General features: G+C 32.3%; 1 protein-coding gene across 4 annotated transcripts in view; it reads left to right on the top strand.

The window, feature by feature from the left end:
• The window catches only part of LOC142325610 (DNA topoisomerase 3-beta-1-like), a 56,638-nt gene extending 45,468 nt beyond the window's left edge, over positions 1-11,170 (top strand). For all 4 annotated transcript variants that reach the window (XM_075367574.1, XM_075367573.1, XM_075367570.1 and 1 more), the window contains exons 6-8: positions 1,930-2,086; positions 2,674-2,845; positions 10,970-11,170. In XM_075367574.1, the coding sequence (XP_075223689.1) occupies positions 1,930-1,937 (8 nt within the window). In that variant the 3' untranslated portion in view covers positions 1,938-2,086; positions 2,674-2,845; positions 10,970-11,170. The remainder of the gene's footprint in view (positions 1-1,929; positions 2,087-2,673; positions 2,846-10,969) is intronic.
• The last annotated feature ends 3,452 nt before the right edge of the window (positions 11,171-14,622 follow it).

The following is a 14,622-nucleotide window of genomic DNA, read 5'->3' as shown; positions in this document are numbered from 1 at the left end:
TCCTAAGGTGTTTTACGTCTCTATATACTTCATAAAATTGTCATTCTTGCAGCTTTCAAGGTAAGTCACATCACATGTTTAGAATCTCAGAATACTCTCAAGAGAATTGTTTTTGAGGGTTGTGTTTTGAATTTTTTTTAATGTGACAAACTATAGTGCTGATATTCCATGATCTGCCTTTTTTCTTCTGAATCATAATGATACACCCAAGTTTTTTTCTCTTATCACAATATTGAAGAAGAAATCAATCTCTTTCATTACAATAATGTTTCAGAAACAGTTAACTACATTCTTTTTATTGTTTATTATTTTCTGTGAATATACGTGGTGCCCACTGTGAACAAATTTTCCACGTATCCAATAATTGTGTCCAACTCATTCTTTTGATATACGTATCTGGGTGGGGATGCATTGTTGTTTGATGTGACATCTATTTCGAATCAATTCATCCACTTCTATTTGATGCTTATCATTAATCCAGGAAATACCAACCGCTGCCAGATTTTTCCTCAATATTCACTTTAACAGGTTCTGAGGACAAAATTTCATTGCTACCTACTCACAGTACTTCGATCAATAGTTTCATGACCGCAGATTGCTTTTAGACAATGATGATTGTCACTAATGTTCACTTTTTCCACTGTTAAAAAATCAATCGCTTCACATTTTAGTCTCGTTGACATAACACACGTACTCGACTCCATGACAATGGTGACTGACAGAAAATAAGAGAGTATTAATAAATGAGTTTTGGAATTTTAGTAGTAGGTGATTGATATGACAATAAGCACATGTCGCTTTTTGCAGTATTGTGTTCTTTTGTTACCTTCTAGTGTGCATTACATTTCAGCCGGCCCTCGTTGTGCAGCACAGTATTCAAAGTTTATAATTTAAACGCATTATTGTATGTGTTTTTGTTTGTTGTTATTTTATTTATCTATAGATTTTTAGGAAATTCATTCCTTCTTCAGGGATGTATCCAGTACAAGCATATAGGGTGATTGCTTTTCACAAAACTTCAGTCCACTTGCTGGAAAAGAAGATATTCTACTTTGTCCTAGACTTCTTAATATTTCTTTATTAAAACCATGATTTGATTTAAATAAAAATATTCAAAAATTGGCAGGAAGGTGAAATATCCTTAAAACTTTAGGCTTAGATTTGTTAAATTTTTTTTTCATTCAATATAATGACAGACATCTTTATGATGGCTCGCTAACTAAGGTGCTTCCTATGCTGGGATTCAGTGAAGTTTTAGCCTTTCTAAATTTCTAGGTACAATTTACATTTTGATGGTGAATCAGAGGGTTGTGATGTGTCATAATTTTGTTTGGGAGCAGTAATATTAATTCAGGATCAGTTAAAACATAGTGGGAATGAAATAAGAATTTCATTCCCTCTATATCTGCAGCAAGAACTGAGTCTCTTATTCAGTTGATACCATTGCGTACAAGAACATATATGAATATGAGATTGCAGATATTATAACAAATCTCTGTGTTGCAAGAATAATGATACTTGCAATCATTATTCTAGCGAGTAACAAATCTCTGTTCCAAGTAGAAATTGCAAAATTATTATATTATTCCATTAAGTAATATATTCTTTTTTATATACCAAGTCATTGTTAAATATTGGGAATCATCTGGATGATTACAACTTTATCAAAATCTCAGAGAAAGTAACTATCCTAGTGTATGTCATTATTTTTATCATTATTTTTAGACATTGATATTAAATTTGGTAAATCACTTTCATGGATAATTGTGTTTTTTTAAGTAGCTATGGTATTTTCAGGAGTGACTTACATTGATTATAATCGTTACATATGTTGCATGTAGCGGAAAAATTCAGTTTTTAGCATGTTAAAACATAATATAGTACTTAAAATATAGGCAAAGATGTGTGATAATTTTTTTTTTTATTTAGGTTCCTGATAATGGTCAAATAAGTCATCAGATACCAGCAACAGATCAAGAAAAAAGTCTTCTTACTGTGGTAAATCCTGTACAGAAACCACCAAGACGATATGAACCTCCACCTACTCAACTTTCTGAACTTAACCGAAATTTACTAGATGACACTGGTATGAGGAAAATTAATTTTTAATATGTAAATTTAATTATTTCTATTATCATTTAATGAAAAGTGTTAAACACGTTACATTATTCTCTATTGAATCTAGTAGGTTAGATAACCAAGCTTGATATTAAAATTTATGAAACCAAGCTAGGAAGACAGCTACAGTCAGAATGAAAAGATTTTTATAATTTGCTTAGTTTAACCCCTTCCTGCCCATGAAGTGTATTGTAGTAAATGTTTATTAGTCATGACAATTTGTGGAACAAGCTATTTAAGTTTTTCTGTAAATCGAATTACACTGGCTAGAATTAATTTTTTATGGTAGCATTTTTGAGTGTATTAAATGCTTTTTTTTTACAAATACTTATGTTTACAATTGCTAATAACGTTAAACTTACTTGTAATATTGTTCTGTTGATATTTGGAATTTAATAACGTTTGAATTTTATGTTTGGAATGTATAATTTTTATATAATAATCTTTCTAATGTAGTGAAAAATATTCTAAAAATTTTTTCCCTAGTTTCGGTAGTATAAACTTTTTTCTTGTTTTAAAAGTAGTTATTATTTTTAGAAATCAGTGTTTTTACAGGTAGCTTACCGACTTGCTAAGTTTCTAAAGTAACCCAGTGACAATGGTTGATGAGGAAAAAGAGGGTGAAGTTAAAGAATTCGATTTAGATCGTGATGAAGAATTGCAATTTGAAGTTGAAAACGAAATTGAAACAGCAGTAGTGGAGATAACAAAGAGAAAAATTGACGAGGTTTGTTAACTATATTTTTTGTAAACTGTTTATTAGCTGTGTAATATTTATTTTATGGCTAATGATTCAAAATAATTTTCTTATTTTAAATATTTTCAATTTTTAATTCTTTCTGGAGGTTTGGATCCTGGTCAGGCATGGTATTTTGCACGTGTTACAAAATTTCATCCATCTGTTACTGTTACTGGGTGTCAGCCTGTAGTTTTCTAAATAAACAATTATTATTGTTACTGGGTCAATTATGAACAATATAGAGAAATAATACTATATATTGATATGTTTTAATTAGAAATGTATTTATTATATTACGTTCCTAAAGAAGATACTGAGAGCGTAAGAAATTTCTTTTAAAGGAATCTTATTCATTTTATTAAAGAACTCATAAAATAAGTTTTCAAACTACTGCTTTTCCAATGTTAATTTTTATAAAAATAAGTACGTTTTGGAAAGTAATACATCTACTTTTCTCAACATGGTTACCTTGTAAGTTGTCTTCGTGAGAAATTCATGATTTAAAGTGAATCTAGGAACATGATGTTGCAATTTTCATACTTGACTTCATTACCTGACTTAAATTTGATACCACAGTGGTAAATTTTTGATGCTAAAACATAGTAGAAATATGAAGGGGATCAGATAAGGGCTATAGACTGGGTGTTGGAAAATTGTCCTCTCTCAGCTTTGCTGAAGATTCTTTGTGTTACAGTGTTGTTATACAGTAGTAGTGTACCTATTTTAGCTGTACAGTCTCAGATTGTCCTATGTTAAAGATTAAGTTTGAGTATTGTGTCACAGCTACCATGAAAATCTTTTTCAACTGTTAGGGATAAGATATATTGGTATGGAAGGATGCCAGGTCATTCCATGTTAAAAATCAACGAGGTCCACAACCTGATCAACTGGGATTTTCATGAAATTTGGTATGAATTAAGTGTTGATAGAATTATGAGAAAATACTGAATTTCAGATCTCTATCATTAACTGTTTTGTTTTTACAGCCCTTCAAATTTGCTGGAAAATGGCAAGTGGTAGCAGTAATGTTAGGTCAACATAACATTGTTATTTATTAGGTAAAATAATAAACTTGGTCTTATTTTAAAGCTTATATGATGCTTTTTAATGTAATATTCAATTAGCCTATGTTTACATAAATTTGTATTTCATGGTCACCACCTTTGACATTTGACCTTAAATTTCAGAAAAAACAGGTCTTCAATTTTTTAATAAAAAATGTGTTATTCATCATTGTACTATGAAACGGTTGAGAAAATTTGAAACTGGGACTGCTTTGGGATCAGGAGATAAAAAATAAAATGTATACCAATGTTTTAGCAAAATTTACTTTTTTTTAAAGTTGTTTCTAAATAGTTTTATAACAAGACCGCAATGAATATTAATTAAGTCAAAATGAGGTTGAAAATTATTACACATTATGCTTAAAAGTGAAATTAAGTTAATAATTTTAAGTAAAATAATAAATCTCATACATATTTAAATTATCTAAAAAAACTCAAGTGTAAAATAAATTATGTATAAAATATAATTCTCAAGACTCACTTCTGCTAATTCAAGAAGCTACAGTAATATAAGTAATAATTGTATGACTAATAATTAAAATACAATAATGTATGTCTTTAAATAATTACAGTTATGGAATTTATGATTTGGATGTTTTGACCATCTTAAAATGTTACACAATATACAAAAAGTAAGGCAAATCAATAAAAATTTCTAATTTAAGTTTTATGTATTCTTAAATTAACTGTTTCATTCCAGTAGCTGTTGTTTTTAATAAATATTTGAATTTGCATTAATATTAACAGTAGTCTGATAAAATACACTTGTGTATTAATTAAAGCTAATGTACTGATTAATTTTTGAAAGTAATGTTTCTTAAAAATGATTTTTTATAATAATGATTTAATATATCTAATCTGATATTTTCATTGGCCTTCATTATTGCTTCTTAAAAATTATACCAATAACATTAGTATTAAGTTAAATTTTAAAAGAATGTTAACGTGCTTATTTGAAATACCTATAATTTCGCTGTAGTTTTTTCATTTGCCTGAGTAGTTTCTTTTCCAGATAATGTCCAGCAGCAGTTTTCAGACTAACTTTTGTTAGTGCTTCCTGTCAAGGTAATATTAGAATATCACTGTGCTGGAAAAACATAAGAAGGAGGTAAAGGAACCTTACTTCCACTTCTTCTGTCAATTCATTTGTAGATAATACACAAGCCAGCTACTAAGCACCATTATAAGTGCACGTGACAGAATTTTTTATATTAGAAAGTTAAGGAAAACCAATTTCTGTTTCATGCAGAACTCTCCTTCATGTAAATGTTTCATGAAATATTATTCACATTCTTCATTTTTGTAAATAATTTTTGTTTTAAGATACCCTTTCCTGATTGGTAGAAAAGCATGCAACTTTTGAGTATCTGGGATCGCCACCCTTTTGCTAAACGAGGTGCTAAATACTTTTCTTCTATCTAATACTCTTCATTTGAAACAAATATGAAATTCATATTTTTAATATTTGACTGAGCCCAATCATAAAGCTGAGCGACTGCTGTCATTTGATTTTGATATGGGCATTGTAAATTTGCTTTTGTTGCTAATCTTGAGAGAGTACCACAAGACCATAACATGCACTCTTCCCACGTGATGTGGCAAAGAAATGCCATTTTGTCTCAACACCAAAGTCATCCTTATGATATATTAAATTCACAAAATTTTGACGATTTTTATATTGTGCTACTGAGCCATCTGAGAAGTAAATTAGTTAATTCACAATATTATACTTTTCTTTTAAAAATTGTCTTAGTTTTTTTTTAAATAGATGAATTGATATTTTGTCATTCTTAAGGCAGTCAGACAGAACAACTAAATTATCATTAACATTTTCTGCATATTCTTGGCTTTTAAAATAAATAGCGAAAGAATGAGTTGTAGCCTTTTGATTGTTCCAGTGATCCTTGGGTTTCATTTTGTAGCTTAAATGAATAATTTTCAGCAAAGTCACATAATGTAATAAAGATTCAGGATTCATTTACAGTTTTTAGATTTTTAAGAAGTTTGCTGAGAAGCAACGAATGAATGGGGAACGAGAATTGATAATTTTTCAATAAACATTTCAATAAAATCTTCTGTGTTCTCTACTGTTTATAAATTTGAACGATCAGTTGGATATCCATTGGTTAAAAGTTATTTTGTCCACAGAATTTTCAACAAATATTGAATCTTGAATGTTTTTAAAATTGTCATAATCTTGACAATTCTTACTCTCGCCAATATAACAAATTTTACTACAAATAATTTGTGCTTCAGAGTGTTTAGAAGTGAAATAATTGCAGCACTCTTTTGTTAAATAATTTTATTTATATCCTTCAAACATTAATTTCATGTTGATCGATAACACACACACATACACTATGAGTTCCAATACCACCTGCTAAAACAGGATGAAAAGCAGCAAAGGTAGAAAACCCAATTTTTATACCTGTATGAGTTTTTTTAAACTGTTGATTATCTCTTTACGATTAGCCAGTACTAGTCGTTTTTTTAACTGGAATGTTTTCACAAGGTGATTGATTTGATTGTGGTAATCTTTTTTTGACTGGTATTACATGACTTACATCATCTGATTTATAAAATGCCTTAGTACATCCAACTATGTTTTGATCAAGACACTTTACAGATTTAGGGTTCAGTGATGATAGAATCCATTGTTCTTTAACTAGTTGTTTTGTCTGTTGTGTCATGTAATTGGTACTGCCTGGGAATTCATCTTTCACTTTTTTAATGCTCCAACTTCAAGAAAGAAGAAGAGTAAGAATTGCTATTTTAAGACTTACATCTGTTGTACAATTAAATTTTTCTTTCAACTGTACTAGGATTTCGCTGTCAGATTCAACTTGAGATGAAGTCTCATCGTTTTTATTAGCTACACTGAATATTTTTCCCTCCTTGATGACTCAGGTTTTGTAATCTTTTTGGCAAGATATGTTTTCTCTTGCAATCTTTTAGAGCTTTCAGGTGATTCCTCAATACTCTGATTTTAGACTCTGATTGAGTCTGTCTAATGCATAATTTGTTTCATCATAAAGGGCTTCTTCACCATCATCTACACCTGCTTCTTCTGAAGCTTTATTATTAATTGAGGCAAGTTTTTTCCAACACTTATCACAAATCTTCAAATCAGTTTCTAAACTTGGATTTTTTTCTTTCATGCATGGTAACACTTTTCTTAAATTCTTAGTACCATTATTATGACATACTTCTTGGAATGGGTTACAACATTTATTATTATAAAAAGTTTGTCGTACTTTAAAAGATACCTAACTTTGTATCTTAAAAAAAAAACTATGTAACTACACCAACACTTAGCAATCAATAAATGAACACTGAATATCTTGACTTCAGGGCAGACCTATTTTTACAGTGCTTATGCTTTCTTACATCATGTTATTTCACAAATAAGTTGTTTAAATAAATAAAATATTTTAGGTCATATTTAATATTATTTACACTAAAACAGTTACAGTCTAAAACTAAACTGTTGATACAGTAACCCTCAATACATTTTGTCTTTCAGTTTGTATTAATTGCTCAAGTCATGATGTAATTGCATTACATCATCATTGATCATTTGATTGAGTTGAGGTATACTATTTTCTTATTACTAGACAAAACAAATGAGCAACATATTACCTCATTACTTTTAGTTTTGATTTGCAAGATGTTTTATTTGATTTGCAAGTTCAGCCAACAAAAATGTAAGTATTTACCACCTCAAAAAATATTTTTTTGTTAAAAAACATTGATACACATTTTATTTTTTCTCTTGATTCCAGTACAGTTGCAGTTTCAAATTTGCATCATTCTATGGTAATAAATATTAAAGTTATGTCAACCTAACACTATTGCCACAAGTCAAAATTTGCCATTTTCCAGCAAATTTGAAGAGCTGTAAAAACAAAATGGTTAACAATAGAGATCTGAAATTCAGATCTCTAACTTTATATTATCAGATAATAACTTTATCAACAGTTAATTCATACCAAATTTCATGAAAACCCCGGTTGGTCGGGTTGTGAATGGCTTCTTTTTTTTTCAGCTCTCCTAGGTTGGTCCTGCAGTCAATCATGAGGAATAACTCAACTCAGAGGAGTGTCCTCCGACTCTAATGGGTCTTCCCAACTGCCGGCATGGCAGGTCGGCCTGCCAATTCTGAATCTTTTCTTTTCTTCATGAGCCTGCCTCTAACTAACAAAGCGGGGGTTAGACCAGGCCCAGCTATGTTCCCCACCCTGCCAGCTGGGATTCAGTCTTGATTTTTTTGCCTGCCTCAGGCTTTGGGACGGGAGGTCCGGCCCTGCTATGCCATTCCCAGTTCCTGATCCATCACAGAAATTTTTTTTTAAACCATTCGCCATTGACTGTATTTGGCTTCTTTCGTCTTTATAATTTTTGTCACCAACGATTCAATCTTATTCATTCCGTGATACCTTCAATTATACACTTCACCGTGGAATTTGGTGTAATCCACTCCAATCCATGTTGTTGTTTAAGTTCAACCCATCTATGACACTCGTAATATGTATGTTCAGGCGAGTCAATCAGGCCTCACAATACATACAGTTGGACAGCTCCCTTCACCTAAAATGATGAAGGTATTCACCATACTCCCAATGGGCTGAGAGGAGCTGGGTAATATAATAACCCACATCCCCATGACCTCTCTCCAGCCATGGTTCCAGCCTAGGTATCATCCGTTTCGTCCATCAGCCCAAGCGTGCCTCCTGCCATTCCTGATGTTATAATTTCTTGGTATCTGTCTTGGACATTCCTTCATATATTCGTTTTCTATGCAGGACCACCAACCAAATAGGAGGTACTACCGCCAAAACTTCTGCCGACACTGTTTTATAGGCCACAGAAATCTTTTATCGTTGTGCGGCGCTGCAGTGAGGTCAGTCTTCTCTCATTTCCTTTCTTCTCCAGGGCTTCGTACCATGTAGGTGCTGCGTACAATATCACTGCTGTGGCAGCCGCCATCAATAATCAGTGTTTATCAGACCATGGCCCCCATTTGGAGCCCATTAAGTGACTTGGAGAATTAATGGCTTTTTCAGATTTGTTTACAACTTCTTGAAGATGTTTACTAAGTAAGCCATTCTGTATAAACCAAACACCTAGATATTTAACTTGTGGCATCATACCAACTTGTATTCCATCAACGCTGACACTAATTTGTCTTATTTTTCCGGCCCATCCCTGCCACAACTTGAGTTTTAAGAGAAGATAGCTGTAGTCCTTTATCTTGAAGCCAAGTGCTGATTCTTCTGATCACCGAATTGATGGCTGCTTGTTCCATCTCTCCTGCCCAGAGACTAACAGAGCCAAATCATTGGCATAACCTATCAGCAACACATTGCCTGGGAAATTAAGCTGCTGCACCCTGTCAAATGTGATATTCCATAATAATGATGGGCTTAGTATGGAGCCTTGGGGCATACCTCCCTGCATAAGGAACTGTACCTCATCTTCTTCAGTTTCCATCAGTACCTCTTTCACGTAAGTAGCTATTTAACACCACTTTGATATAAGGGCTGATTTCTCTTCGCTCTATCTCATCCATAATCGCCGCCCATGGTATACTATTAAAGGGATTGCATATGTCTAGGAGGACCAGTAAAGGAGTCTTCCTGGTCCTCCATGTGACGGCCCTACATGAATCTATCCAGGTCTTCACACAGCCTAATGCATCTACTGTGGATTTACCACTAACAAAACTAAATTGTGCTGGTAAAAGGCCGCCAGTTTTCTCTAGCTCTATCCAGGTTCTCTCTGCAAGGAGTCGCTCATACAATTTGCTGAATGTTGGCAACAGACATATCAGGCGATAAGTCTAGGCTTGTCCAGCCAGGGTCAGCTTTGGAATCAGTATCAGTCCTTTCTGCTTTCAAAGGGTTGGGAAGATGTTCCCCAAAGCTTTATTAAGAGCCATCAAAACGAGCCAGGGGTACAACACCATCAATCCTTTTAGCAAGCTTCCTGGCACTCCGTACTGGGCTTTTGTTCATGCTCGTCCTAGATATCCCCCATAGAAGTTCATTCATACTGAATCTTCTCTCCTCATTACTTATGACTTTCACCAGATCTGCCTCAGTTATGAAGTGTTCTCAAATGGCTCTCAGCGTTTGTCCATGAGTTAGAAGAGGGTGGGACGCACCAATCTTTTCATCAACATCCTGTACATGTGAATGGCTATTCGCCTTGTTTATTTGACCTGGAATCACTTCACCTGTTCTTTTATTCATACTCCTTCATAGTTGCCTGACTGTTAAGAAATTCATGATACTGTCACATTTTCACAGCACACACCACATTATATTCATAAACTGCTTTAAACCTAATGAATCTCAGTTGAAGTTTATTTTTTCCATAAAAACTAAATAGCAAATCACAAATTTTATGTACAGGCAGCTAAAAAAGTTATGATTATTGAACTGTGAACTATATATATATATATACAACAGAAGTAAGGGATGCTAGGAGTTTCCTACCGTCAATTAATAGATAAATTGTTTCATGTAGTGGATAAAATCAGCAATTGTACTGGAAAAGTCTTTTTCTTAGTTCTTAAATTTCACTGTATTGGTTCCATTCCTTATATCATCAATATTAACTTTTTTAAGCAGTTTCATACAAATAATTAAAATGTACAATGTGTCTAACATTTAAACCTATCAGGGACTTAACTGGCAAAAAACATTTTGATGGCCAAATTTTACCAAATCTTCACTGTTATTTAGCATTGTGCTACATTTTTAGTATTGCCAAAAAAAATACAGAAATCAGACAGTAAAATATTTGATTATGGGTTTTTTTATACGTTTCTATAAATCATTAGACTTCTGAAGTTAATATTTATGTAGTAGGAGTAACTTAAAATGAAGAAAAAAAATCAAGAACTTAAGATGCCTACTGGCTAATTATATATAGTATTCTTACACTTGGCTTAATGTACAGTATGCTTTAACAAAGGTGTAGGTGCATTTATTTATATAGATACTGTAGTATTATCTTGTATATTTATTGTACTTATGACTGACAGGTATTAGCAGAAAACCTCCAACAGCTGAGGAAATTATTAGACTTAAAGGGACTGAAAGCCTGTTTCATTCAAATCTGTTCCGTATGCAAATTGAAGAAGTATTGCTTGAAGTGAAACCAAAAAAAGGATTCAAAAGCTATCAAAATTTGGTTAGAAAAATTCTTAAAATTCTTATCTGAAATTCCAGAAAGTTCAACAACTTATTCGGTTTGTATTATTCATTTTTACTTATTAGGTTTTCTTTATTATATTTCTTTTCAGAACATATTCTTGCTAATTAACATAGAAAATGTATTTCTATGCTGGAGTTATGAAAGTAGCAGTTAAAAAGTAGCCAACAGTTGAGATCATATTAGCTGTTTTTTTGTGATCACCAGTTTACTCGGCCAAAATTTGATCTTATTTTATATAATGTTTGGCAACTGCCTTTATCATCTACCTTCAGTTATGTTGAGTCATTTTTTATATTTAAGACAAGTTACATTATTTTAAGGTTCTATTATTGATGTTTGTTAATATGATGACATGGTTTGTAATATGTTTGATAAATGTTTTAATAATTTATGACTAAGTTTAGTCTTACTCTTTACACTTATTATTTTTGTTAAGATTTGAAGAATTGTTGACAGTAGTTCAGCATTTCCTTGGTCAAGAGCATATGAATGTGTATTTTAATTTAAACATAAAATGAGAAAGTTAATCATAATAAGCAAGCAGACTTATCATTTGGAAAATGTTTATTAAGAAGTATAAGTTTTTGGTTGTGAAATTCATTGTATTGGTGTGAAAATTGATCCACTAATTTATAATAAAGATTAAATTACCGACTAAACCTCCACCCTTGGCTTCCCCCTTTCCTGGGACTGCTTATAAAAACATTTCATCAGAAGAAGGGGAAATCGTTCCCACACACAGTCGTAACAAACCTAAAAATGTCACACACCACATAAACAACACCATTGGATGCAACACATACAGCACGTCAAATACAAACACTGACAAAAAAATTGTACAAGAACCCTGCAGAAAACAGGACAAAGCTTCAAACATCCATAACACCCACGCAATACACACCCACACAGCAGTCAAGACAGATATCTGAAATAGTCACACCACTTACCAGTGTCCACCATCAGATGCACGAGCAGAGTGTCCCCAGCCTCATCGAACTCAGGCGACCCCCACATATACAGCAGCTCCGGTGCCAGCGATCGTCATCAAGATCGCTAGATGATCACCGGCCACATAGCCTTCCCACACTCTCCAGTCTGCAATGCGGGCAGCAAGCTCAGGGGAGGTAAAAGTTACATCGATTATAGAGCCCAAGGGTCCTCTCTGAAATGTGTATGCATCGCCAACATTTAGCACTACTAAATCCAATGTTGCAGTCACGTCCATAACCACTGAACTTCTTGCGTTTGTCCTGGCAGATCCTCTCTCAGTCGACCAGGCATTAAAATCACCTGCCACCAGCATTGTGGTGCACAAAATGTGCATTTTTGGGCTTCTGAAAATCTACGCGTGCTTCATGAAAAGGTGCATCATCACACAAGAAGTACAGTATGGTCCAACAATTACGGTATGGGCCGCTATCTCAAGTCAAAGGGATAATGGGCCATTCTTTTTTGAACAGACAGTGAACAGTGAATGTTATCTAAACATGCTGCATAATGATGTTGTTCCTCAGCTTTTTGCAAAAGAGTTTCAATTAGAAAGTGATTGGTTCATGCAGGATGGTGCCAGACCACACACAGTTAAAGTTGTTAGACTTTCTGCATGAAATTTTTAACGCAAATGTCATTTCAAATAATTTTGTATGTAGACAAATCTGGCCTTAAACAGTCCTGATTTGAATTCATATGACTATTTTCTTGGAAGAATTTCTAAAGGAAAAGATGTTCCCTAAACATTCTCATGCAACGATGGAACTGAGAATGCTGATCAATGAGGTGTGCAGTGTTGAAAAAGTTGCTAGATGGTGGTGATGGTGTCCATACTGAACCGTGATAAACAGAACATAATCTCCAGGTATATAGTAAACACATTGTATTTTACTTTTATGTATTGCGATTCAAGTAAATATTTTTTAACAAAACCAGATGTTGGATCATTTTGTGCGCCACCTTGTAAATATCACTACAAGAATTAGGTAGAAAAATTACCTTCTACCGGTACCTGTAGCACAAACTTTCATGTTGTCTAGTAGTGTACGAGTACATTTGTTTTGAATGCTGCCATCACATAACAGAGTTTCATTTTTTTTTTTTATTGTGTACATACTTGTGACAAAAAATTCAAACTAGTCAAGACAGTTTGAAGTGCCATATCTCAAAAATTATAACCAGAAGATTGTTTCAATTTCTAAGTGAAGCATATCTGGTTTTCCAGTTTTCAGTTCAAAATTCATGTTTGATTCTTAAGTTGTCATATTAATTTGGTTGCTGTTGATTATACATACAAAAATTTCTTTTTGTATTTCATTTGTTTAATTTTGCTTCAAATTTAGGATTTTTTGTGGTTAATTCTACACTGGCCTAGATTCATTTTATTATTTCTTGATGTAATGCTGGATATTGGTAATTTTATTTTACTCCATAATCTACTCTGTTTAGTTTTGTTATTTTATAACACATTTTATTATGAATAGAATACCTTAATCTCATTCTTGTTTAAATTATAACCTGTGCCTTCTTTATACTGCTCTTTCTTTATATCTTTGTTTTGAATTTCTTTGAATGTGGGAATGAATGTTGAGATTTTTTTTTTGTCTGTGTTCTGTATGTTTTCGTCAGTTTCATATTTTATGTTTATTTTAATTCAGTATGTTTCTTTATGGACTTATTTTAATTGCCAATATGCATTTTTTGATCAGGCAATAATCTGGAATATTAATATGAGTAGCACCATGAAAAATAAAATGATGTAAAGTAAGAACATGATTTATCATAACTACTTCATGTTAAGTAAATTGGTTCCTACAAATCACCGTAATAAATGAATTCTTATCGTATTATAATTTCCCTTTTGAAAAATAACTGCATTTTATTGAATTTAGTATAGTAGCTAATGTGTATATTAGCAGTTGGTTATAGTTAAAATAAAATTTAAAAAAATGAACAGCATTTCAAAAAATTACTTCTAATTTGCAATCTTTTGTCTACTCAACAACTTTCTACATGTAGAAAGGAAATATTTTTTACATATAATTTTAAAATTTATAAAATGGTCATTTTATTTCACGTAAGGAATAAAATACTGATCAAGAATCTTTAATGTTTTATCATCCAATCTAATTGTATTACTATTAAGTCTTTAGTATTACTACTAATTAATTATTTAGTGATATAATTACATTGTTACTTTCACCTCCACAGCTTGATGATCATTCTTGGTTAAGTGTTATGAGAGTTCACTATCCTTTGCCTTCATTACCAACAGATTCAAAAGCAAAATTTAAGTTTATGAAGCCAGCATGTGTTAAATGTATTGGTTCTTTTAGTTCAGATTCTGCATTACAGCCAAATTACTCTGTTGATATTGGCATTACCATGCCACAAGTAAGTGGATTTTTAATATTATTTGTATCAGTGTACATATTTAATTCTTGTTTGAATAACTATCTTTTTGTTTTACCGAGGTGTATTTATATTCAG

This window comes from Lycorma delicatula, chromosome 5 (genome assembly GCF_047948215.1).
Source record: "Lycorma delicatula isolate Av1 chromosome 5, ASM4794821v1, whole genome shotgun sequence".
NCBI classification, from domain to species: Eukaryota; Metazoa; Arthropoda; class Insecta; order Hemiptera; family Fulgoridae; genus Lycorma; species Lycorma delicatula.
Note: the sequence above shows the minus strand (reverse complement) of the source record. Positions and strands in the feature narration are given on the sequence as shown.